This window comes from Thunnus thynnus, chromosome 12 (genome assembly GCF_963924715.1).
Source record: "Thunnus thynnus chromosome 12, fThuThy2.1, whole genome shotgun sequence".
NCBI lineage: Eukaryota > Metazoa > Chordata > Actinopteri > Scombriformes > Scombridae > Thunnus > Thunnus thynnus.
In genome coordinates this window covers 19,037,221-19,064,542 of record NC_089528.1, presented here as the reverse complement: position 1 = coordinate 19,064,542, position 27,322 = coordinate 19,037,221, and the positions used below count along the sequence as shown (strand labels likewise).

Sequence of the window (27,322 nt, the reverse complement as noted above, 5' to 3'; positions counted from 1 at the left end):
CTATAAAAGTAGTATTTGTTCTTATTTACAACTTCTTTTATGTGCCGATTAGTTATTTTCCTATTACTGTCACAGTTATTATAACTGTTTCTTCAATAATAAACTTTTTCATCACTGGAATGTTGAGTCTAATTTTAATGGAATAAATGTATATCGAAATGTTATTAATAATCAAAAAACATTCATGACATCACCCTTGTTGCTGTGAACAGTGGTAAAAGAAGTGTCCAGGTCGTGTGCATAAAAAGTAAAGTAGTAATACCACAATGTAAGAATACTACATTACAAATAAAAGTCCTGCATTAAAAACCTTACTTAAGTAAAAGAACACAAGTGTTATCAGCAAAATGTACTGAAAGTATCAAAAGTAAAACTCCTAATTCAGCAGAATGGTCAGAGTTATATCATTATATATTAGATGAATGGATTATGAGGCATCTTCATGTGGTCTACTGTAGGTAATGTAGTTTTAGCTACTTTATACCGTGTTATTGTTTTCTGTGTGAAATCTGCAAAGTAACTTGAGCTGTCAAAAGGTAGTTTAGTAAAAAAAAAAAAAAATCCCTCTGAAATGTAAAGGAGAAGAAGTATAAGTCGCAGAAAATAGTAATATACGAGTAAAGTACAGTTACCACAAAGTTGTATTCAATTACTTTCCACCACTGGGTGTGAAAGTGAGATTTAAGTCTCATTTTTTACTTTATTTGCATTTATTTAGTAAGGTGAAAAAATTAATTGTTTAAATCAGACTTGTAGTGCACATCAACGTCCACCAGATGACACTAACATCGTTTCTTCTCACTGCCTAAAAAGGCTGCAGGACGACTGCACCATGTTTGGTACCTCCGGGCATGTCATTAAAGTTAAGCATATGAACACTTTTTGGAAATTAGACAACAATGGCAGTCTGACTGAATAGCTAAATAGGCTATTATAAGACTGAACGACGAGTCATTGCATCTGCAGACGAGTAAACAATAGGAAGGAAGGAACAGGGAAGGTCAAACAACAACCAATTAATGGCTACATTTCACCATAGTTTAGAGATTAGACCCATTAAGACTGTGAAAGATGATGAAATATACACATCCTGTATTAATTAACGTTGGCAATAAATGTCTCCCAAATAGATGGATACGTTTAAAATGGTTCTGGCAGGGTAAGTAAGTGAACTTAAAAGTTGGATCCGAACAGAGAATAAAATGTTAAAACAAGATATTTTGATTAAAATTTCGTTTCTATGTCAATATTACAGACGGATGTTAAAGGTTAAAGTCCACTTTGGGCTCATTAAATGCGAGAACACTGAGTTATCTGTGTTATTAATCTAAAATTAAGCTAAAATGTCTCTGCTGAGTCTGGAACGGTATTTTTTTTTCATGCACCAGTTTTTTCTGCAAGTTTTCTCTTCCCTCCTCGTAAACATTTAATTTATGATCAGTCCCTCCCTGCAGTAAAGCTTTGCTGAAACATCTATTTGGTAGGATGTTTATTCAACATTTTTAAATAATCGCTATTCTCATTATATCATAAAAAACGAAAAGTAAAAATGATTTAATCGCATGTGTTAAATTTAGAAATTGACTTTTTGTTCCCTCTCCACAACCCTGTTAGTCACCGATGTTGCACAATAGGACAGTTTTTTTTTTTAATCTTCGGATAAGCATCAGTGCCTGTAAATAGAGAGACCGGTCCACCTCCTATTAGATCAGCCATCAACAGCCACTTGACATTGAGAAAGGGAAACAGACAGACAGTCTTCCATTTAAACTCAGTGGTGCGGCCAATTTTATCGGATATTTTCGTTGGAATAAGCAGTCTGGCAGCTTATCGTGCAGACAGTTAGGCTCTTCAGGCTGTAAACAGAGCACGTTTTTAACAGTGCGTGAGGTAAAAAATAATAATAACAATCCTTTGAGGAAAAACTCTTTTCCCTCCTTAATTAATGCTGTAAATATTGCATTTACCTGCAGCTCAGGATGCGTCTAATTTATGATGACAAGAGCATTTTCATTGTAGCTACAACATCAGATTATATTAAAAGTGTATTAACAGAGAGTCAAAGATTTTAGTTTTGTATCTCACAAATAAATACGACGCGATAGATTGTTAATTCTTTTTAAAAATCTAATAGCAATTGATCGATTTAGTTTTATTTAATTCGTTGTGAATCCATCAGTCCGTAGGAAAAAAAAAACGTCTAATTTTGCATTCATGGCAAACAGGCACAAATAAAGGACTGGAGACGTTAATAATGGTCTCAAGCAATTCACACATATTTATTTCTGCATTTTAGAAGCTTCAAGCCAGGGAGTGAAATCCGGACAGGTTGTTATAGCTACGCAATCCACAGGGGTTCCGATGTCTATTTAAAACCCCTCAGACCCTCCCTCTCTCCTTTAAACTACATTATATATCACACACACACTGCATGCTAATGCGACCAATTCTCAATGAGCACTAAAACACATCTTAAAATTAGTTCATTCTGGTGTCTGAGTTCAAACTGGCTGACTAGAGAACAGAGGGAACATATCATCACAATTCCCCCTTTGGCAATACCTGCTGATTGGGTCCTAAAGAAGCAAGCAGTGTTTAACTTTTAATATTTGGCTCCCGAGTTCTGCCACGAGTAGTCGCGAAAGATAGATTGTCTCTCAGTTTTTTTCCTTTCTTTTTTTTTTTCTTTTAGAGGATAGCAATAAACATCCATCAGTGCAGATTCGGGTTTTTGCTCTTCAGTTAAAATCTCGGTGCGCGTAAGAGCGCGCATGTAGGCTTTCTGCTGGAGATGTTTTGCGAAACTTTAAGGATGATATACCTTGGATGTTTCCTGTTGCTCTGCGGGCTTACGCATGCCATGGCAAGTTATCCCATCTGGTGGTAAGTTTTATTTTCATTATATCCCTTGACAAATGGCGACGCATTTTTAAAACATGCTGAGGAGTAGCTGATAATCCGCTTTGATTTGTTTTAGTTGCAATTAGAAGAGTGTCATTGAAGTGCACTGAGGGTTTAAAAAAAGAGAAAAAAAAAGCTGTTCCAGCTTGATTTTGAGACGTTTGACGTGAGTGTTCATTATCTGAAGTGCAAAGGATGGCTTGATAAGCAGACGATTCAGGGAGGAAAGAAAGCACGTGAGTCAATGACGCTTTTGATTTTAAAAGCTGTAGCACACAGCAGGTTTGTAGACAGCAACTCTTACTGACGAAACATCTGTTTGTGGACGGCTTCAAGTTATTTTTATGTATATTTTTACCTTAAACACCTCAGCATTTATATTATAACCACTGCTGTTTGACATAGAGTAATTTTCATATTCAGAGTGCAGCAGGTGCAAAGTTTGTATGCTTGCAAGTGTGCGCGTGTGTGTGTGTGTGTGTGTGTATGTGTGTGTGTGTGTGTGTGTGTGTGTGTGTGTGTGTGCGTGTGTGTGTGTGTGTGTGTGTGTGTGTGTGTATGGGAAGGGGGTCAAAGTGGCACAGAAGAAGGATGAAATCTAATACTAGGGATGCTTGATTATACTGATAGTGCAATACTTTCTGTATGGTGTATTTGACTCTTTCCTCAGTTTGAACATAAATGAAGGCTTCACAAGCTTCACAAGTGGACGCAGCATATGCTGTCACCAGTTTTTCTTCACAAATATTACAGATCACATTTCCCATGAGGTCTGCAGCATTTCACATTAATGACACCAACAATATTCTGATGTCTTTCTTGGATTTTCTTTCACTCTTTAATCACACAAGAGGCAGTGAGCACTAATGAAATTGTAAACAAATGGTATAGTAGCCTAATTATTCATAAAGTATCAAATATTGTTACTGAGCACTATTTATGCACATTTTATTTTATGGATAAATATACTGTCACATACTGTGGAGCAGCTCTTGTCTGGTTTAACAGTGTCTGCGCTTCAATCATCAGACACTCATCAATCACAAATGTATTTTTTTGGCGCTAAACAAACAAATGGCGTAATTCTTTAAGTAAATCATTCAATATTTTGGGTTGGTTAGATATTGGGTGTACCCTAATCTACTTCCCTTAATGGGTCCCCTGGTGGTAATACTGATGAGAAACTAATTACACGCTCAGCTGGAAGGAAATCCTGATATAACAGTGGGCCCTCGGCACTGAGAGATGGAAAAAAACTGGCCCAAATCAGCACACTCCTGGTTATCTCAGCACATGTAGTCACATTGGATGCTTTCCCAAGACACTTGATGCTTAGAATATTTTTTCTATGAAGTGTTTGTTTTTACCATCCTACATGAGCATGTGTCACACTTTTTTTTTTTTTTTGGATGCCAGTGTGTGTCAACGCTGCGTTTTTGGCAAACGGAGCAAAGAAAGGCCTCGAATTTCAATCTCCATACAAACCTTTTTTTTCTGTTTCTTTTTTTGTGGAGCCATTTATGAATGACACAATGGAAGGCAGGTTTCCATTCTGTCATAACAGAAACCCTACAGCAACTCAAGTACTAAGCAAAAGAGCGGCAAGTAAACATAACAGTAGCAAAGTTTGCTGTATCACTCCTACCAGTACAAACAATCTTCGAGTGCAGAAGTAGCACATGAAGTCACCTTTGAGTCTTGACTCTTTGACGTAATACTATACTTTTTTTTTCTTGCAAGGCTGCTGATGTTCTCTTTTTTTTTTGTCCCATGGCAACTCATCCCAAGTCAAATAACGCGGTTTCTTTTGAATTGCACTCAGTATTGCTGCACTGTCTCTCCATTTTGCAAACGGCACATCAGCTATCTGAGGAGCTGTTGCTTCTGTGAAAAGCAACTTATGATGTTTTGCTGACAGCAGCTGCTGAACTTGGCTTTAAGTGGCCATCAGAACTGCATCACATTCACCTTCTGTCCCACAGTAGTCTCTGGGGATCTGCACTAAGACAGGTTCATGTCTGTCTCTTCTCAACCTGCCATGACATAGCCTGGCTGCACCCGCCGCCCCACCGCCACCCCCTTCCCTAGTCCACCCCACCTTAGAAGATAAATACCTGGAGGTGAAAGCTTGCCGCACATTCCTTTTCCCAAACATATTCTCTTGATGTCAAAGTCGGCTCCAAGGCCCCAGGGCCCACGAGTAAAGTGGTAATTCTAAGGTACCCTGCTTGGGCTTGCTGAAATATGCATTAAACCTGCGCTGGATACACTTAGATGAGAGGGGGAAAGTCTGTACTGAGACAAAAAATTGAATGTGATGCATGTTTTGCTTAAGTATATATTTGTAACAGTTTTAACTAAATTTTTCATTTGTAGCAGGGAACAAGCTCAGTATTTCCTTGTTAACTTAGGTCAATCCACTGTTATCCTGACCATCAGTTTCTTCAGAGAGCAGCTGGAGCATAAATGGATTTCTCTGTAGGAATTAGAAAGGAATGAAATCAAGAGCGCTCAACACATAAAATACCAGAAGTTATGTGTAAATATTTGTCAGAGCTGGTATCCAACAACACTGTTCTTTATTCAATAGCTCCTTAAAAAATCATAAATCATCCCTGGTGGAACATGCCCTGCCTCCTCTCTTGGGCCATTTCCTAACACAGGAAGAGGTTTCGTGGATTACTCAGCCCCACTGAGACAGACAGAGAGACTCACAGTGGAGTGAGTGGAGCAACCCAAGCACATTGACTCATGATGGTTTTATGTGAGTTGGTTCAAGAAGATGAGCTGGTACAAATGCATGTAAATAGACGCTCACAGGTGTAGTCCTGATGAGTACTAAGGCTCATTACAGACTCTGGCCAAGAGGAAACTCTTGAAACTTCTGGCAGAACTAATGAAAAATCCAACACTTTTCAAAAGTAGATCTTTGTTATGCATTGTTTTCTGCTGTTGAGATACATTTGGTGCTCATTTATTAATACAAAGCTCCAATTTAAAGATGGATTTGCTGAAAATGCCATGTAAACTTTCAGAGGTGCCACCCTTTTTTCTTCTGTGAGGTTCAAGACTTGACTGACAAGGGACTAGACTTTATAAAAAGGCAAGCCTGCAGCACTTGTTTTCACTTCCCTTCAGTCCCTGTTCAAGCAACTTCACAATGATAAACCTGTGATGAATTGTTGAGCACAGGTCTTCTTTGCATTTTTGCTCTTTCAAACCAAAAGTCTGCACTAGTTTGGGATGTGGACTCAGGTTTCTGCTGGGAATGATGTGCTTCAGGGTATATGGACTGACAAGGGCCAAATAGAGGTCAATTTGTAACAGGAGTGCCCATGTTTACTGATGGATGTTGCAGACAAACTGCAGATGCAGATGCAAATGTGATTTCCTCTGGAGTCATTTTCAACTTGCCATTGCTCGCTTACTGGATGTCTCATTTATGATTAACTACAGCAGTCTAGTCTGCAGAAATTAGGCAAGAAATTCTGTTAAAAAGCAGCGTGACACATAGCTCTGCCATTTGCTCGAGGGAACTAAAAGCATAGTTCACTTACTGGGTCATCTGATGACTTAAACACACCTTGACACCTGACAGACAACATTAAAATGTAATCTCGAAAATGAAATTTTAACATGCAATTTATTTGTCAGCTCAACATTTCAATACATAATTGAGGTATTCAAGGTCAACATGTTTAAAGCCATCAGCCGTCAGCCAAGGGTCATTTGACTTTTTTTTTTTTGGATTGTGAGGTTTTAAAGAAAACAGCCTGAGGCCAGTGTCAGGAGTTTTGGTAATCTTGTTGTGATCAGCGATTAGTCCTTGAACAACAGTGAACAGGTCAACAGATAGTGAGCTAAACTGAGCAGCGAAAGACTGCACACCTGCTCTGGCTCTGCCTCTGCGCTAAAAGACACAGTAACTGTTACCAAGCCCTATATCACTCAGGGAAGGATCATCAGATTACTGCTGCCAGTGTTCAGTCTTTAATAGACAGTTGACGTGAAATGAAGACTTGTCTGGATTGCCAACAAGCTACTTTGTAGCTACTCTGCAAGGCATTTGCCAAAGATAATAGGAACTCTGCTATTAAATAATTTGGCTCTTCTATACTAGTGTCAAGAAGTCACAATATTGATTTTGGTAGGTTTCACCAGAAGCTCAGTTCAGGTCAGCAGTTCATGTATTTATAGAAAAAATGGTATCCATTACAAGGATGGTTACAACATTTATTTATATCATTTGATACAGAACTTAACACCCAAACCAAGGCCATCAACCACTTTCATATATACAGCTTATACACACATATATAACCAACCAATAATGCTTTCTGTGATGTGGAAACACAGACAGATAGTGACAAATGGTCATTTACAATTGTACTATTGCAAAATGTTTCTTAAAATTGGCTCAATTACATACTATACAATGACACAATGGAAATCCCATTTCTATGATTACTAGTTACTAACAGACCTAATTGAGAGGACAGAGAAAATAAAGACAGAAAGACAGAGAGAAAGCAATAAAGGCAGCGAGACAGAGAGATGTAATCAGTGAACCAAGTTTGCACTTGTTGTATCCCAGAATACCTTCCTCAAAGGAAAAAAGGGGGGGTTGAGTTTCTGTGTTACACTTAATACACTCTCTGAAGTTTCAATGTAGGGTTTGCACTCTTATTAGCCTAAGCTGAAGGCCTGTTAAGTGTGCGGTTAATAACAAGGTGTAGTTTTCCAAGTTGTCAGCTTAAGGTCTATGAAGACCTCTAGATGCATTGTGGACTTTCATCTCAGACAGAAACACTGCTTGCCTCTGTGGTAGCAGGGCTGCAATTTCAATACACACAAAGGCCAGGTGTCTGCAGAAAGGGTAGTTGAAGGGATAAAGGATGCGCAACTAATGGTAGCATCTGATACAGCAAACAAATACACACAATCAAACAAACACAGACACAAAATTACACTGTGCCTTGGGAAGGGAATGAGTCTCCCACCTGAGTGATTTTAAATCAATAGATAAAGACACAAACACACAAGAAGATAAGATGCCGTTTTGATTTTAAAACACTGACACTGACTTCTCTCTTTGCAGGTCACTAGCAGTGGGCCACCAGTACTCATCACTGGGCACTCAACCCATCCTCTGTGGCAGCATCCCAGGTCTGGTGCCCAAACAGTTGCGTTTCTGCCGGAACTATGTGGAAATCATGCCCAGCGTAGCGGAAGGGGTGAAGATTGGCATCCAGGAGTGCCAGCATCAGTTCAGAGGCCGACGCTGGAATTGCACCACGGTCAATGACAATCTGGCCATTTTTGGGCCGGTGTTAGATAAAGGTAATGCAAACACGCATGTGAACTTTAACAAGATGTGCAGTGCTTTGTTTTTTATACGAGTATAAGGTTATTCATTTGCTACTGTTATTTCATGCAAACAACTTGTGAGTGTACCACAGGCCCTTAGTCAGTTGGGCAGTTTTTAACACCCCCAGAATTCCTGGTGTTTTAATTAGTCATCATTCCCGTGATGTATTTGTCTCATTCATAATAAACATTAGTCAAAGCTATAAACATTTTACAGGCTTTTAAAAGGTCAAACAAAACTGGCAAACTGAGCTCAAATATTAAAGTAAGAACCAGTCAGAAATTTACCTTACCAGCATTACAAACATGAGAGCAACACATACATTCTGCAGAAAAACTAAATTATCAGGCCTAGACTCATCAGGTAAGACCCAGTTTAATGTATTATCTTTGGAACAAGTGTATAATTCTTTAGTTAATGTTATTACTATGAGAGTTGCATATTAATGTTGTAGCTGGTGAAGGTAAATGTAATATGAACTACTTCATACATTGTTGGATATTTCAATACATAACAGTGCATAATATTTTGTCAACTGGTCACATGTTTTGTATGTAAAACCTGAGACTGAAAAGTAAGTATAGCTGTCATATAAATGTGTGAGTTAAAAAGTACATTACCCTCTGAAATGCAGTAAAGTAGAAGTACAAAGTGTCATATAATTCAAAGTATTAGCAACTTAAATGTCCTTACAGTACTTGAGTAAGCGTACTATTTACTGATAGCTCTGATGACACCGTCTGACTCCACTGGCCCCATATTATGTACCTGTGTTATACCTGCTCCTAAATGTGTAGAGTAAGACTAGTTTTTTATGCAGTGAGTGTATAACTGTCTCCAGATCGTCTGACAGCTGCTGCATCCGATTATCATGAAACATATTCAAACCACCTGAAAAAAAAGACCACTGGGGGAAAAAATGAAAGTGACTTATTTCTATGCTGATTAACTCTTCTATTCCAAATCTTCTATGTCTTATATTTGCATTAGAAAAGCTGCACTCCCTGTGTGCATCATTCATTATGCTCATTCAAATCCTTGTTTAAATAGACTTTAGCCTACACAAGCTCCGCACAGCCTGTATGCATGAAATAATGTACTAAATTGTGTCGAGTGAGTTCTGTCTTGTTGGAGTTTTCTTTAGGAGGGAATACCCTGTGATTGTTCTGCTGTATGTTCCTCTGAAGTGCCTTACACAAGACTTAAACTGAGTCATGGACTTTTCAGAAACACATTTCTCCCAGTAGATTCTGTGATGATGTATTAATACCTGCAGATGTGTGTCAGTTCTGGTCTAATCATGGGCTCAGGCTGTAGAAATCCCCCAATGTACAATACACAACTTGACAAAAAAAAAATCATTAAACAATCCATGTTTTCACCATATTTTCAGTCTACTATAACTACATACTGTATTTGGTTTACAAGAACATAATCTAAACACATGAATATCATTAATAAAAATATAGCAGCCTGGATTTGATCTTAATGGCTTTAGTAAGAGAAGATGCTTTTTATAATATGGTGATTCAGGATACTTTTTTTCTTCTTCTTCTTCTTCTATATGAGTCTGAAATTAGTTAATGGCTTCAAAATTGAGAATGAGTGCAGAACATAGGGGTGGAGTGTCGGGGTGGGGTGGGGGGGTGGTGGGGGTGTTGAAGGTTAGTTGGGGCAATTGCTTTTAATAAACTCTTGAGCCAGTTGATAGAGGAGGCTTGAGCTCAAGTAGGTGGCTAACGATAGGGGTGCTCAATCCGAACCCTATTGTGGTGCAAAATGCCACCACATCTCTCCCAGTGCCTCCCCTCCCGGGCCTAAATTGCAGGGGTACTGACTGGAAAGAGGAGGCAGCTACTGGGCTTTAGTAAATCATTTTGATTGGATTAAGGTCACTGAGGCCCTTAATAATGTGAGAGGTCAAAGTGGCTGGATTAAGTGCCTTTGTCAGAGGCCAAGGAGAGTGACTCAGGGGCTCACAGGCCTTTGATAGGGCTTAGTAGGAGAGGGCTTCCATTTCATTGGATTTGATTGATGCTGGTGTTTGTCTGTGCAACCAGGCCATTGTCCTCACTGGTGTCTGTTTGTCTGCGATTCAGACTGTAGTGTGTCGGTTTCCTCCTGCCTTTTCTGGGGCAAAGCTGAAAGGAAGAGTGTAGACGCCATTATAGGCCTCAGAGGCTTAGTTCCTATCAGTTAGCCCTTAATGCCCATGTACTTCTCACCTTTGCTGTGGATGGTAGAAGTTTGTTTTACAGAGGTGGATTAAGAATAATACTAGAAGAATAAAAACATGCATCTTTATGGAGATAGGTCAATTTTGTGAATTAAGATAAAATAAAACACTGAATGGGAAACATTTTACAGTTTCCGTTTGTGGAAATGCTTTAGTCACTGACACAACCTCCTGTCTAATACATATGTATAAACATGTGATCATACCCTGGCATGACTACACACATAAAAGCATCCATCTTAAGTGCACACTGTCACGCATACACAACCTCATGTACACGTACCACAAGATAAAACAGTTAAAAAACAATTCCTGCTTTTAAAATTGACATGTCCTTCTCTCTCCCTTACACATTGGTCTGATCCTCTCACTATGTTTCTCTCTCACTCCACACCCAAAATCACAAGCCCTACCTCTAGGCTATGTCTGCGTCAGCACTCATTAATTTACATTAAGTAAAGTGTCAAAACATGCACTGCTGGAATCTGCCTGTGATGAAAGGTAATAGAAAGCTGCGCAGGTGTTCTTAGTCCACAGAGCCGATCCCAGAGCTGTTTCGGCATTCTTGGTATTTACAGAACACCTACCTACTATATGGGTATAATCAGGCCCCAGTTTATGAGTCATATGATAGAATTAGTGAGGGCAACTTTGCTACAAAAAGTGGACAGTCACAATTTCACAGGTGTTACCACCCATACATGTTTAGACATGTGCCGTCACTATCCCACTTCAAACCATTAAATTAAAATGTGGTTTATAGGAAACTCCTATTATGTAATATGTAAAGCATGTGGAAGGGATTGCAAGGTTTCATTCAGTTGTAGCTCAGACTTATCTAACCTTCATTCTTTGTAGGTACTTCTGCCCTGCCCAAATTCTGTGCACCAGGAAATCCACCTACTAAATTAACCTAAATCACTCAGTCCCATCTAAAACTAACTGGGAAAAGGTCAGGGGATGTGGGTTACGACCTATGACCTGAGGATGAGAAAGTGTAACTATTTAGGATGAGCTAAGAGGTCTCTGCTTTTCATGAGACGTATGTCTCTCCATGCTGGGGGAGGGAAGCTAGCACACCAGTATATCATTAACTCTGGGCAAGAAAGAAAGAAGGGGTGTGGTAAAGGGAGTTGATGGGGGGACCTTAGCCCCACTCCCCGCTGGGCACTGCTCAGAGCACAATATCTTCGCAACCATGAGATTAAGCAGGAGAAAAAGTGCTTTTCCCCATTCACACGCCCTTTAGATTGTTTTATTAAACCATTTGAATAGGGATTTCCCCGTCTGCCGACAAGCGGGGTCCAGCCAATGCATAGTTCTCTGTTGCTATGACTTAACTTGGTCCCCACTAATCACTGGCCAGGGCAAATTTCATATAAAATATCTGGGCCCATTGTGGGACTAACACAGCGTGACAGTGGAAGCACAATAGGGGATTCAACCCCCCAGCAGGTTGTAGGGACCACTTGGCCTGCCAGGGTCTGGCAAAGTTTGGTGGAGAAGCATTGTCAGAGGAAAAGTGTCCTGAAATACCATAAATTGGTGTTAAAACCAAGAAACACAGTGGAACTAATGTAAGAGCTGGTGTTTCCAGGTGAAATAAATGCTGTTATAGGTGTATTTGACCTCAAATGTTGATATTATGTTGTATGAAACACCAAGCATCATATGTAATATCAGTAGTCGTTTGATGAAGTATATAAAAGTATAACCGTAAACGGCTCAACCACACACCACATTAAACATATGTATTGGCACCAGGTTAACAATGTGGTGTTGAGGTGGATATAGAGGCTCACACTGTCCTCATAAACCATCTGTGTTCTGCATGTTGTTAAAATGTATTTATTTTTTTGCTTTCATAAACTCAAAGTTAAAAACTTGCAGCTTAATGGTGAAAGTTTCTGCACTGTCAGTAAGAGTTTACAGCTTTGTGGACAATATAGCATAATTGCTTGAAAAGGATCATTTATAAGTGTAAATTTAGCCAACCTGTTGTATCAAAACAACGAAATCAGTTCATTTTCCTAAAATTTTTTGGATATTAAGATACTGTCACTAGAAATCCATAACCTTATAGAGCTACTTAAATAATCTTTTTTCCCAGGTTAGCCCCCTCTCACACACGAAATGTCAGGACATATTTAATTTATTCCCCATTCTACTCCTTTGCTCATTTTATGTCAAGATAATCCTCTTTTCCTCTTCCATTTTCATCCCTCCACCCCCTTATGCTCTGCAGCATCATTGTCAGTCATCCTTAAGGTCGCAATTTTCCAAAGGTGTTCCCCAGGGTTCCATTTTGGGTCCACATTTCCTCTCAATTTTCATGAATAATCGTAGTTGTTAAGTGACACAGAATTTAATTAAATATTATTTCTATGCTGAAAAAAAATTCAATTACAGAATTCCTTATCAGTACCTGGAACTAATTTTATCAAAACAGGAAGCACATACAGTACATTAAAAGTTTTAGACCATGGAGAATTATTGTAATTAATCACAGCACACAATTACCTAATGCAGTGGTTTACAATAAAATCTTACAGCTTACAGTTACGTTGATTGAAAAATGATACATGACATTTACACTGTTAGATGGAGTAAGAGGGACTCTACTAAGGAGAGCGTGAATGTCGGTAACCTTGTGTGCATACAGTAGTAGTGTGAAGTGGGTGGTGGAGGATGACAGTAGACCTTTTCTCTTGCATCATTGTTTCTAATGCCCTTTAGTCCTCAAACTGGTTGGAACCTGCTGTAAGGGAGGAGCTCCTACTCCCTTTAGCTTTATACTCCTCCCTGCTTTCTTTTCTTTCTTTTCCTCTGTCGTTCTTGTTCTTTAGACAGAAACATGCACATGCACTGCCTCTTTCTTTCTTACATACACACACATATGCAGACATTGATTGAATTCATTTGATTTTGACCCTCTCTTCACTCTGCTTCACCTTATTCATTCCATGTTTCTATGTTCTTACTCTATCTTTCTCTCTGTCTTTTATTGTATGTGCAAAGTGCAAAACCATACAAGTACATATATTTAAGGCAACCTCACTGTAATAATCCTGGTAAAGCATGGAATAATGAAGCAGTGAATGTTTCCACTTTTATTACGATAAAGTGTCATTTGGGATATCTGGACACTACAACCTATCTCTGTGTTGTCTATGACTTGTCCCCGCGGTGTGAGGCCATTTCCAAACCTTTCAAAAGCTTAATTGAGTCTCTTAATTATAGGCCTGTCAGGCCCGTCTCTTCCTCTCATCTCTTTGGAAGATCCTGATCCCTCTGAGTCATCTGTTAGCTATGTCAGACAGAGACAAAGGCCTTGCTGGCCTTATTCAGAGACAGGACGATTGATGTCTGGGCTGGATGAACCCACATACTGGTACACCTTGGTGGATACGACCTAAACGCATGCAGCTAACAATAGTAATGGCAGTTACAGTATGTGAAGTTAATCACTTGACCACTATGTTTGAAATCTTGTTGTTAGTTTGGGTTGAGAAATATTTGCCAATGAAATTATGCAAGACTTAACACAGGATATCCATATACAGTAAAAAGTAGTGACCTACATTCTCTAGCAATGAGTAGATATACTCCCCATCATAGTATGTTGCAACCTCTTTGTTTATTACAGAAAGAAATCATTAGCATGAGTAAAATCATTACTCATGGGACAATCCATGGTCATTTATTTCTGCAGAGGTGTTTCTCTGTCGGACATTGTCTTCCAGTATTTTTCCAGCGCTCTATGTCTCACACATATCTGTAATTCTCCATCCAGCCACTCGCGAGTCAGCATTTGTCCATGCTATTGCCTCGGCGGGAGTGGCATTTGCGGTGACCCGTGCCTGTGCCGAGGGTTCAGCAACCATCTGCGGATGTGACACACGCCATAAGGGCCCCCCCGGTGAGGGATGGAAGTGGGGTGGCTGCAGTGAGGATGTGGAGTTTGGGAGCATGGTGTCCCGGGAGTTTGCTGATGCGAGGGAGAATAGACCTGATGCACGCTCAGCCATGAACCGCCATAATAATGAGGCAGGCAGAATGGTGAGTTTTTTTAAAAAGCTCTTTGTGCTGATTGTGTCAGAGCAGTACTTCTACTTTCAGATGTTCGATTAACTCTTTTTTTTCCCTTAGTCCCTCAACGACAACATGTTCCTGAAGTGTAAGTGCCATGGGCTCTCGGGCAGCTGCGAGGTCAAGACGTGCTGGTGGTCTCAGCCTGACTTCCGAGTTATCGGTGACTACATGAAGGATAAGTATGACAGCGCATCTGAGATGGTGGTGGAGAAGCATAAAGAATCTCGCGGATGGGTGGAGACCCTGAGACCCAAGTACAACTACTTCAAACCCCCCACCGAGCGCGACCTGGTTTATTATGAAAGCTCACCCAATTTCTGTGACCCTAATCCCGAGACCGGCTCATTTGGCACCCGTGATCGTATCTGCAACCTGACGTCCCATGGCATAGATGGATGCGACCTCCTCTGCTGCGGCAGAGGTCACAACACCCGGACTGAAAGGAGAAAGGAGAAATGCCACTGTATTTTCCACTGGTGCTGCTACGTCAGCTGTCAGGAGTGTGTGAGAGTCTATGACGTGCACACCTGCAAATAACGACGCCAGGTTCTCGCCTTTCTCACCAAAATTTAAAGACCAGTAGGCACAAGAACAAATACAGGAACTACAACTACAAGACATGAGACTGTGAACTTGTCTGACCTGTCCCACTGACTCCAGCGGCGGACACAACAGCCTTGTGTTTTGTGCTGTGATGCTAAAAAGAGCCAGTCTCTGCCTTAATCAACTGGAACAGTTGAGTAGATGTTGACATCATAAAGCATCACCCATATGAACCGTGACGGTGGTGATGAGGACAACAATGTTGATGTCTATAGTGATGATGAAAAAGTTTTCATGTACTGACACCAGAAAGGAGAACTGTTGGCTAATCGACAAACACCATATTGGTGATTTTTTTCTGTCTTCCAAGTAGTTACTTTTGTTGAGAATAGTACAGCACTGCCAATGCTTTCAAGTCTATGGGGCAAACAATGAAAATGTCACATATTCTTTCATGTTTAATAACTTATTCCATCACAAATTTGTTTTGCCACAATAAGTGACAACATTTATGAGAAATTTACAGGATCAGACACTCAACAGCATGCATTCTCCTCCTCAACATTATTAGTATGTATGTGTATATCTGAAAACTAACATTATCATAGTGTGAATGAGTATTTGTTTAATAGTGTTAATATGTTACTGATGTTTGGGTAAGAATGCACTTGCACCTGAGTGAATGTAGTTATTACGCTGTAATGTGTTTACATATTCTCAAAATTCTTAAGCTAACAAGTTAATATCTGCTTTAAACGACTAATTTTATCTGAGAGTAGACATGAGCCACATCCACCCAACATCTGCCAAACAAGAATATACACAGTGTGCACATTTCCTGAAACACCTGAAAACACTGGAAGCTTTTTGTTAAGAGTGACAACGCTTTGAACAACACAGAGAGTTATAACCAAAGACACGAAAAAGAAAACCCAATCCAAGTCTGCGGTGGTCAGAGAGCTGCCAATGAATCTTAAAGGTCAGCACTTGTGTCCCGTTGAGAAATATGAAGCATGTTCTCCTTGTTTTTATCAGTATTAGCAATGTGTCATGTGACTGGGTGTGGGGAAAAACTGTTATTTATAAAAAGGGATATTCCCACTATCTTTGTTTCTTTTATACACATATATTATTCTTTTGTTTCGATATTTGACCAAGTAGAAGTAAATTCTGTATTCCCTGGGGAAAAAAACACAAAAGGCAAACAAACTGCAAACTAAGCTGTATCATATAAGCTCTGTGTAATGCAGAATAATTTGCAGCTGTAGTAAAAAAGATGACCAAAACCTGTGCATGTGATGATTCTCAGCTGTGGCTTCTTGTTCCCCAAAACTAAACAACAAGCAGCATCACTGAAACTATCAATACTTCCCTTATTTTAATGCTGCTAAGTAAAGATAATATGTGTCTGTGTGTCTTTGTTTAAGTCCTTACATTCTTTATGTCTTTGTCTATCTGTGTTATATGTATATTCTTTGCATGTGTTGATTCTTTCTGTGAAAGAAATCTATTATATATAGTTTGGAGGAAAAAAATGTGAAGTTTTGACTAATTCTTGCATACAGTAATTTCCATTTTAACCAAATAGACCAAAATAGAGTTTGATATGTTATTTTAGTTTCCTTGTAGTCATGCTAAACATCAGGGCAAAAACAATTCACGTTACTCTCCCTTAATTCAAGAAGATGAGACACAACCAGTATTTATTTATTTGGAAAGTGAAAAACTACTGAAAACTGAGACAAGATGTCGTAAAAAAAACTAACAAAATGTTTAAAGTCGCTGATGAATTATTGTTTACAGCCAATGTAATGCTACGTCTCAGGCATGTATAGTTCAAATAAATCACCCACCCATGATTACTTTTCATCATGACTGAAAATATTAATGAGCAGCCATAACCAGTTTCACATTTTAAGTCATCTTTAATAAAGTACACAGCAACCATTATCAGTACAAGATCTGTTATCTTGTATTCATTACCGTACACTTTATCTGTGATTGATTGCTTGTGTGGACAATTTGCTTATGTTCTAATTCTTTCTTTAAATCCAAAGTTTTGTACAGACTAGTTTTTTTGCGTTTTTATGGATTTCTAAAATTTGATGTTTTTTATAATTATTTATTTTACGCTATGTACATATTAGTAAGTAAAAGTATATATTTGCAGAAATACGTTTGTTTGTTTTTTTTTAAACAGTGTTGTGACTTGTAACACTGTAGCCTTTTTACCTCATCTCTGTTTTTTCACTGACTGCACACAGGTATCGTTTGTCCTACTGCCTGTAGTAGATTTCTTAATGTTAACTCTGTAACACCAAAATAAAACAACATAAACAACCAAACTGTTGTTCTATTATTTACAAATGAACTTTCGTGTGGACGTTGTGAAACTTTACTGATTTCGGTGACTTCTGTGAGTCGTGAATGCCAAGAAACAGGTAAACTACGAAGGATGAATGGGGCCAGCGTCCAGGAACCTCTGAGCATGGAGGCCTGAACTTTGAATGACCTGAGGGGAGACCCCTTGACACAGGCGCCAATATCACACATCTAAAATGTGTGTCTAAGTGCAGCACTTGGATCTGAGATGATTAGATGGCCCAACGTGAAATAAGTTATCCTGGATCTTCAGCCAGCAGAGGCCTTGTCTCAAATTCAAACCATTTTCATCAAATATAGATGTAAATAGGTCGCTCCTATCTTATAGAATAAAAAAAAATATTATTACCGATGCTTTTGAAGAATTTTGGTGGGTATACAGTGGTGGGAAGTGATAGTTACAGGTTACAATTATGTAGAAGAGCCAGCTGGTCAGTTTGGGTTAATACTTTGTAGAATAGTTTGTATTGATTGATCATAAAAGAAAAAGTCACATAAAAGAGAGGCAATATTCTCTTAATAGTCATGTTTTAAGGTCAATTTAATCTATGGTTTCCCAAAGAGGATACAAATAAAACAAAAAGAAATGCGCTCAGATGATCATGTATTAGGTTGGAATGATGCCTGATGATTGATATTGGTCAGATTCACCTTTGGAAGGGTGTCACAGGTGCTGAAAGGAGGGAGTGAGGGTCGGGTGGTACGGGTCCAAGATGCTTTTACTACTAATAGTTTTAATGTTCTAAAGTACTGAGTGCATTAAACATTCTTGCTGTGTAGAGTTTGCATTAATACCAGTGATGCAAATGTCAGATTTAACTGCATAGTGATATGTGTTTCTTATTCTCTGATTTTGACTTTACATTTTCACATCATTAATTTGATTGCATATCACAATAACACAATTTAAATATTTCCTATACATATTTTTTGTTGTGAAAAAAGAGATTTTTTCACCATCTCTTTTCACTGGCAGCCTCTCACATGAAAAATGTTTTCTTGCCTTATATTCCACTGATAAAGTTGTTGAATTAAGGGACATATAGCAGTGAGAAACAGCAGAAAACACATGTGGCAGACTCAGAGATCTATGCATAAACAATTTGTCTGCTGTTTTTAGCATGTGATGAATGCAGATTGAAATTTTAAACAACAGTTAAACAACATGTTAATCATGTAAAATCAGTAAACCATCATCGTCTTGTTGGACATTGCTTTGAGTATGAGAAAAATTATCTACAATAGACAAGTTTGAACAAGCTACTTTTCATTTTCCCTTAAATGTTGTGTTACTAACAGGCTGAACCCTTCTCAGTGACAATCTCTACATGCAGGTAATATTACAGTCAGCACAGAGGAGATTTAAGCCCTGTCATTGCCATATTAAATACCTGAGGGCCACTGAATTACCCACAGGACTTCATGTCTGCAGATGTCATGGAGATGAGCCTTTTTTCTAATGCACAAAATAGATAATCTAATCATAGCTGCATACTTAGGAAATAAGCAAGCTGTCAGTCATCAACACTAATAGATTAAGGCCATAATGCCCAAACATGAGCTGTGGATTTGTCATTGGAAGAAAGAAGCTGGACTAATAATTTGATTCCTTTGAGAGACTACAGAAGCCAGCTGTGCTTTTTTGAGAAACAAAAATAAAAAAAAAAAATCTTAGTGATGAGAGTTTAGGAATAGATGGAGCTTTGCTGAAGAGAAAGACCTGATCTCAAGATAGATTAGGGGTCCGATGTGAATAGAGCCCACCAGTGCTCCGGCTCAGCTGCTGGACCCCTGATAGTCTTTGAGCCCTGCAACAATGTCACCACCAGAGGCCAGGTCTCACTGCTATCTAACCCCATTATCACACAGAAAGATTGATACACACCCCCTCCGGAGTGGAAGCACCACAAAAAGTGATACCCTTCCGTTCTCATTCATATGGATTCATTTGTCTGCCCACCCCCACATCAAACTATATTTTAAGCCGTCTTTCACAGTTTGTCCTATGAGTAGAACTCATTACTTGGATGTACTTGTTTTCCTAGACGTTCATAAAAATGCTATGGCATTTAAACCCTGCCTCATGATGGGAAATGAATAAAGACTTGCTGAGGACTCTGTTGTGTATGAACTCCTGGGAGCCGGCCAGGCTCGGGTTTGGTTTAGTGACTAGGAGGCTGTCAGCAGCTCATTCCACACCTCGACCTTTGACACTTTTCACACCATCTGAATGAGAGAAAACAAGTACAAAACATGAAACAGATCACAGGATGGACAGAAACTCCGGCCCTGCAGCAACGCAGTATTTTCGCTGAAGGAAATGGGCCCTTCCCTTCAGCCAGACCCACCTAGCAGCTTTGTCACCCAAGTGAGATGAACATTGTTAGCAGATAGTTGCAAGGGGAGGCTATGGTGGCTGCAGTGGGAGAGATGGCATCCTGACTGTGAGAACTTCGACGCGACCAGACTGCAAGTGGCACCACCCAATAACCATATAAATGGGAGACAATGGGCCTAATTGCAATCAATGTCCTTTTTATTTTATGTCCTGTTTTTTGCCAAAGAGAGGGGGAACCTGAGTTTCACCCTGACATTCACAAGAGACAACCGCATGCATTTCAATAAAGCCATGTTGTTTTGGGGCTGACTGGAGCGACATATATACAGTGGAGTGGTGCAAAGGCCCACACTCAAATGACACAATGCAAATACTCCCACAGTAGTCACACTTTTGTTACTGCCAGCTTCTGTTTCACTGTTCTCAAGGCTTTTTGATGTATGGACAGTTGAACATGAAAATCTCTTCCAACCTGCAAGCTAGGATGATCATTGATACCCGATGTCTTCAAATAATGTTTTATCTTTGTGCAAAAGTTTGAAATGCTACGAGATGATGTAGCAGAGAGACTCAGCTGCTCTGTTGCTCAACTTTTCTGTATGAAATGTGTTTGAGAAAAGATTGCAGCTGTTAAGAACATGACTCTCACATTGCTTCTTGTGCAGGTCATACACACCAAAGGTGATGGGCCACGACTGAACTACAGAGGGGAGTGCATGTGTGTGGGTATTCCATTATGTAAGTGACTTTGAAGCCTGTCTTTTGATGTCTGTGTGTTCGTCTGTCTGAAATTAGATCACTCTCTTGGATTCAGTACAACTCTTAAACAACACAGAGGACCATTTAGATCTCAAGATTATTAAAAGTAAACTTATTTTTGTTGCACCTGCACAGCCTAATTTGAAAACCTCACGCATGTGATTTCTTGCTTGTTAATCCAAAATTAAAATGTTAGAACTCATCCCTTCTCAGAATGTTAAAATGGCATTATTTTTGCCTTGTTAGTCTTATATTTATATGGCCTGTAAGTGATAATGTTTCTCACTTCTGTTTTCTGAATAAATAGATCCTAAGCAGCACTCACACCTTTATCTAACACTTCAGCCACGAAATTCTAACTGAAGATTCACCAATGTGTTGTTTATCACACAGTACTCACTTTTTTTGCCACTTTTGGATAAACGTTATAAACAGTAGACATACAAAATAATCTGACTTCTGCAGATAAATCTACCCACCCACTCATAGAAGATAAACTTTCATCTCCTTACATTAACGGCCGTGTTGAAGCATCTTAACATCTGTAGCAATCATGGCGGTATATTTTCTCTTTTACAGCCAAGGAGGGGAACGTGCGAAGTATGTCACCTGCCTTGAATGAGGAATGATGGGTTATCTGCAAGATTTCTAAAGAGGACAGCCATCATCTGAAGAGATGTGACACCTGTAAAGCAGCCTTATCCCTTTTGAAGTGCCTGTTTGTATTGTTGAAGCGAACAAAGGAATTTTGCCACCTCTGTACTTACAAGAGAACATTAGTCATGGAGATAACAAGGGGGGAGGGTGATATGGGAGACTAATGCAGTCTGCATGTGTGTGTTTGCACGTGCTTGAGTGGTGCGTGCATTTGATTACTACACTTACTGTGCAGTACACTGTAGTGTTTCGGGGGAGCCTCCTGTGTATGAATGCTCCTGTAAGATGTGGTGTGGTAGTGCTGGTGGTGGGGTTGCCAAGCCTGAAGGTTGACAAGGGGTCATCCACATCAATGTGGGCTGGGGTTGTAGTGGGGAGAAGGAGGCAGACATGATCACTCATTAGTCACCTTTTCACCTTTCTGTAGCTCAGAGCGGTTCAGCGGGTAGGATGAGCATGAAGCATGCATTTCCAGAAGTAGTTTCATTTAGTTTGACCAATATGCATTTACTCTTTCTGTCTTGCAGGTGCAGGATTGTCAGAATCAAGATTTCTTGCTTTCTGGGCCCTTTCACATCTTAACCAATATTGAAGTGCTGCCAAGATCATATCAGCGCTAACTGAAAGTGTTGGAGCAGTTTTTTGAAGTTGAGCCCGTGTGATCTGGAGCTACATTAGTGAAATAAGCAATTGCCCTTTTATATTTCCACCAGGAAATAAAGCCCTGGCAGAAAATCAACTCTACACTGGTGTATTCTCACTCCAAAACCAAAAGTATCCAGATATTTGCAAAGTGAAAAAACTGGCCTCATGTTGTCGTATGGACAACAATAACTGATATTTTCTAAAATGCAGATGTGATTCTCAGTTTTTCAACTCTTTCAGTGCATCTTGTCAGCCCTTTATATAAAGGGCTTTATATAAAGGTAACATAATATTAACCACATATTGATCTGTTTGAAGAAAGATTACCATAGCTGTCAGTGTTGGGAAAAAAAAACTTTTGTGACGGGGAGGGTAACACTGAAGATAAACTAACAGAATCTGTATGTAAATTTGTTAACACGAAAAACAGTCAACATTCACAAACACCCTCCATTTTCCTATTATATTCCTGTTTCCTACCTGTACATCTTTCCATACAGTAGCTCAACTATCGTGCAAAATCTCACGTAAATACAGAAGATCTGGGTTAATTGAGACTGTTTTAGTAAGAGCTTTCATCAAATATTACCTTAATCTGTGTATTCATAGACTATTCTCAAATTGAAGTTTTTTTTGAGAACTTCCATGTTTCAGTGATGGAAAACATCAGCCTGGTGGATGTCCAGATTTTATCCGCACTATTGTGGACATGTCCTGAATGAGTGAGATTGGGTATATCAATTACAAGGTGACTAGCAGGGGAGAGGAGCGGGGTTATCATTAGCAGGGACTGGCGCTGGCCTCTGGTAGTTCCAGTAATTACCTCACAAAGGGTGGTGCTTGCCTTCCCACTGCTTTTCCCACACTGCACTGCAGGCTCAGAATTCCAATCGGCCCCAGACCTGCAATCTCCTCAGTTTTAGACAGCAAATTACTGACAAGTCCCATTCTTCACAGCACTGTAATTGCTTTTTAGTGCTGTTTTTATTGAGGCAACCCCAACCCCCTTGCTCTTCCCTCAATAAAGCTAAGTCAGGGAGGGGGCGAAGGGTTAATATAGATAACATTAGTCCCTAATTGGAAGGTCTTGGACTGCAGGAAAGTTTCCTACGAGTCATATCATTTTGAGTACTCTATTAGAATTTCATGTGTTTTTAGGTTTTATTAATTTAGGAAAAAGTTAATTAGTTTCTCATTCGTTCTGAAGATATGGCTAAACTCTGCCATCATGCTCCTGCGTGTGTTTGCTCCAAAGAAGTGATATCATTAAGGCTCTTCACATCCCATACAAAAAGAGGTACTGAGCATCTTGGCTACTCTACCACTTAAATCACTCCGTGTTGTCTTTCCCACCCCTGCGCATTACTTTCTCAATCTATTACTTTGTGGAAATCATTAGTCTCCATGTCAATACAAGCTCAGAGCAGAGAAAACATCTCATTATGGGACTTAAAGAGATCCGTAGCATTCTTGGCTCTGTCAAGCTGTTCTTCCTTTCTTCAATATAGTTACTTTCTTTTCACTGAGAGGACAAATTCTCAACGTTCCAATGCCGGACAACCAAACAGTTGCCATTTGAAATGAGAAAAAGAGAAAGAATGGAAAATGGCTGAGGGATTAGAGGATCTAAACAGGATAAAGGGATAGGAGATTCTTGGTGTGATCCAGTTTAGTTTGAAAGATGGAGGGTCTTAACAAGGATTTGAGACTTTAGAAATCATTGTGCCATTATTTCCATCCTGTGCAGTTTCAGCTAAATTGTTTGGCATTTTGTGGCTCATACAAGCCCCTTGTTCTTCACATCCTCACATGCAAGAGTACACACAATATTTAAAATTACTGTGACATAATGTGCTTATTATCTATTTATTCTGATTTATTTGCTGGTTGTTTCAAATGTTATGTTTCTGGGTTTGCTCTAGATATGCAAATGCAAAATTCATTTGAGAGCATTTTGAGAACATCTCATGCAATGTGTGGATACATCTTATAAAAAGTATTATCTATTTACCTTGCAGTTTTTTCAGGTATTGATCCCCCCAAACATTTTGAGTTGCTCTACCGAGGAAAAGGAAACCAACACACAAAGAAATCATAAGGAAAAATACACAATGCAAAGCTAATAAAAATACAGTTAAAATGTTGAAAAGTGATCTGCACGTCTCCTGTTTCTGTCTGAGCAACAAATGAGACTACATCCAGGTTTTATTGGTGGAGCAGCAAAGCGCCCCAGGGCTGCAACCTGCAATTGACTTGGGTAGCAACCTAATTCGCCTGTGCCCTTATGTGTCCATATCCCTGTCAGTCTGAGCAGGTTGACACCTCTGACCCTGTCAAGAGTGTCAAATAGCTTGTCAGAGGCCTTCAATAAAGTACAATGACAAGCCCTCCAATGCATTACCACACGAGTGCCAGCCAGAAATGAGAGGCTGTAGCCTTTCCAGCCTCAAGGCAGACAGGTGCGCCGCCGAGGAACATACACACACACACACACACACACACACACACACACACACACAATGACCAGGAATCACTGATAACACTGTTTATATGTCACCTTAGTATTTTAACATTTTAAGAGTAAACAAACACCATGATAGGAGAACCATGAAAGAGTTATCATCAAAATGATCAATTATGTTTTATGGTCTGTGATGCCCACACTTGCAATGTTCAAAATGCCTCAAAATGTATTATTCATCAGTAAAGGATTATCTTGAAGAGGGTTACATAACTGATAGAGATGAGTTGTCAGTAGCAATAAAAAACACCCTACCTGGACCACCTTGGGTGCATGTTAGGCCTGTCACCATGAGGCCTCTCTAGAGGGCCCAAAGGGCCACTTACAATCAACCTGTCAATGTCACAGATACCTGAATGTTGGAGAAATAAGATGAGACCATGTTACAAATCATTTGGCATCAACATGACAAGTGAGGAATCCCAAATGCCAAATCTGGACACCTACCTGGTTTTGATGCCACAGGTTTTGGTAGGTGCTGGTTGTCCTCAAGGCCCTGCTTCGACATGCTGTGCATTCCAACCAATTATCTACCCCAAGGTGCAACAGGTTCACACTTTAATCTTTGATGCCTCCTCCAATGGGATATAGCTGGATTTAAAACAGGGAACAGGGGTGGGACAGCCCTTAAAAACCTGTATACACAGCAAACATGAATCAACTTCAAACCAACCCACTGAGGGAAACAAAAAAGTCTTTCAAAGAAATACCTTTATCCTCACTATTGTTTCATCTTGCAATGGCTCGTCATGGCCTATTTGGATGCTTGAAGCAAGTTTCAAAGAAAGAGCAGCAGCTGTAGCCTCAAATATTACACAGGTCAAAATGTCCTCTAAGTTCGTAGAAGATGGTGAAATGTCCTGTTAAATGCAGGTCATTTAAAGGGTGTTGAGCATTTGAAGAAATGGACCATGGAAACCTCACGTCCAACCAAGTCATCCTTTACCAGGAAATCCGGTTCCCTGGCATGGATGTCGTGTTCTATGTGTACCCTTACATCTTGCCAGTATACCCACATCCTGCAAGCCAGCAATTCCCATTCCTAATACACCCCCTACCCACCCTCCCATGTCCTTTCTGAGGAAGTGTGTCCTTGAAGAGCTTGTCTCAACCATCAGTCACGGATGTCCCAGGACATCTCCCATCAACTCCAATGGCTCCCACATATACTGCACCAGCTATGATTGGAGGAATCAAAGGGTCACATGGCAAATTAAAACCAATATTTGAGTTATATCATATGCATAGTAGTACAACTGCTCACTTCAGAGTCCAAGAGGTTAAAGATCAGTTGTGACCTCAAAGAATGAAACCATTTGTATTGCAAAAGTAGGTTTTCGGCAAACTGATTAATGCAAAAACCATGACGAGGCGTGGCTTGTTCAGAACTTTACCATCTTCAATTTCTTGTTTGCCAGTCCCATGTCTTGTTATGTATTTTAGCCTCTTCACTTCTAGTGAACTAGATGACCTCATAACCTTTGTTTTCATAAACTATGCTGTCAAAGTACGTGAGAACAACCTTTATGCGGTAATGACTCAATATGGAATCAAACATTTCCGTATGTACCCGGGGCGGAGTGCAAAATGTTATGTAAATCCCCTTAACGACCTTTTCAGGCTGCCGACAATCACCATACAAAGGTGATTGGCAGCCGACACTGGTGCACATTTATCCTTTGCCCCAGCCTGTCTCTCTCTGTAGCGCCCCCTACTGTGAGAGGCGTGGGGTAGGGTGCCCAGTGGCACTTGTTGCCAATGGATGAAGCCAGCATGGATCCTCTCATGCCAACGATGCGGGTCGTTGTAATAATGTTCGGTTTGTTTCCTGCTTCACACCTCCTTTGGGATTTTGCCCGACCTATAATCCAGTACATGAGACGCAGAGGGAGGCATCCCATGCCTGTCCATCCGAGTTCCAGCACTGCTTAGCCCAAACTGGCTCCTTTGTACGACTCACACAGCAGTCTATTGGTGTCCTAAGGGCCATTTCATAAAGTGCGTCTACAACCAAGATTATTATGATTACTGAAACCCTACACCATATGCTCCAAATCCAAAATAAGTTTTTTAACACAATGTGAAGGCTCATGAAACTGCAAATAAGACACTTTTTCTTCTGTGTACACACACTCATTCTCTCTCTGTCACACACACACATCAGATCAGCATTCCCAAGCCCCTTACTGAGCGTTTTTATCCTTGCTAGGCCTCGTCTCAGAGGGGAGTAAGGCCCCTACTGAGATCCTTACCCACTTCCTACTGCGAAGCCTCTTTGGCCCCTTGGCAGCCCTCCTCCATTCACAAACTGCAGTCGAGCCTCACTCTCTGCCCCTCAGCCATAAATTTATTTTGATTTGGGCATGACCGACTCAGAGACTTAGATAACACCTCACAGGTGATGATGTAGTTTGTATACAATACCCAGAAATGTACCAAAAGCGTATTTTCCTGCTGAGAGGGATTACTCTGACAATCTCCAGGGTCCTACTGTAGCTGCCTCATCATCTGGGGTTGTGGCCATGCCAGGTGGGGATAGGTGTTCTGGGGACACATTTGACACAAATAAAGAGGAGAAAATGTAAAAAATAAAGAGAGAAAATATGCGTGTCTGTGTGACCGCATGACTGTGCATGTGTGGGAGAACGTTTTTAAGTGTGTACACCCAGAATTTGTTTGTGTGTTTGTGTGTGTGTTTTTAGGGGGGGTGTGATTTATACACCCCCTACTGTCCTATTTCTAGTCCTCCAACCACACATCACAACTGTCAGTATCTAGAGAGATATGAAGCAGAAAAGAAGGAAGGAAGAAACCCTTGAAATGGATATTACCGCTGTGTTCGCCTGTGGAGCATGGGAAGGTGGAATCAGCTTTACCTCT

The 27,322-nt window shown here is 40.0% G+C and overlaps 1 protein-coding gene across 1 annotated transcript; it reads left to right on the top strand.

Annotated features, from left to right (window-relative positions):
* Window positions 1-844: 844 nt before the first annotated feature.
* Window positions 845-17,472, top strand: wnt3a (wingless-type MMTV integration site family, member 3A). The gene is made up of 5 exons (XM_067606148.1): window positions 845-1,159; window positions 2,693-2,883; window positions 8,000-8,241; window positions 14,299-14,564; window positions 14,655-17,472. The coding sequence occupies exons 2-5, from the start codon at window positions 2,792-2,794 to the stop codon at window positions 15,132-15,134; spliced, it is 1,080 nt and encodes a 359-aa protein (XP_067462249.1). The 5' UTR covers window positions 845-1,159; window positions 2,693-2,791; the 3' UTR covers window positions 15,135-17,472.
* Window positions 17,473-27,322: the final 9,850 nt, after the last annotated feature.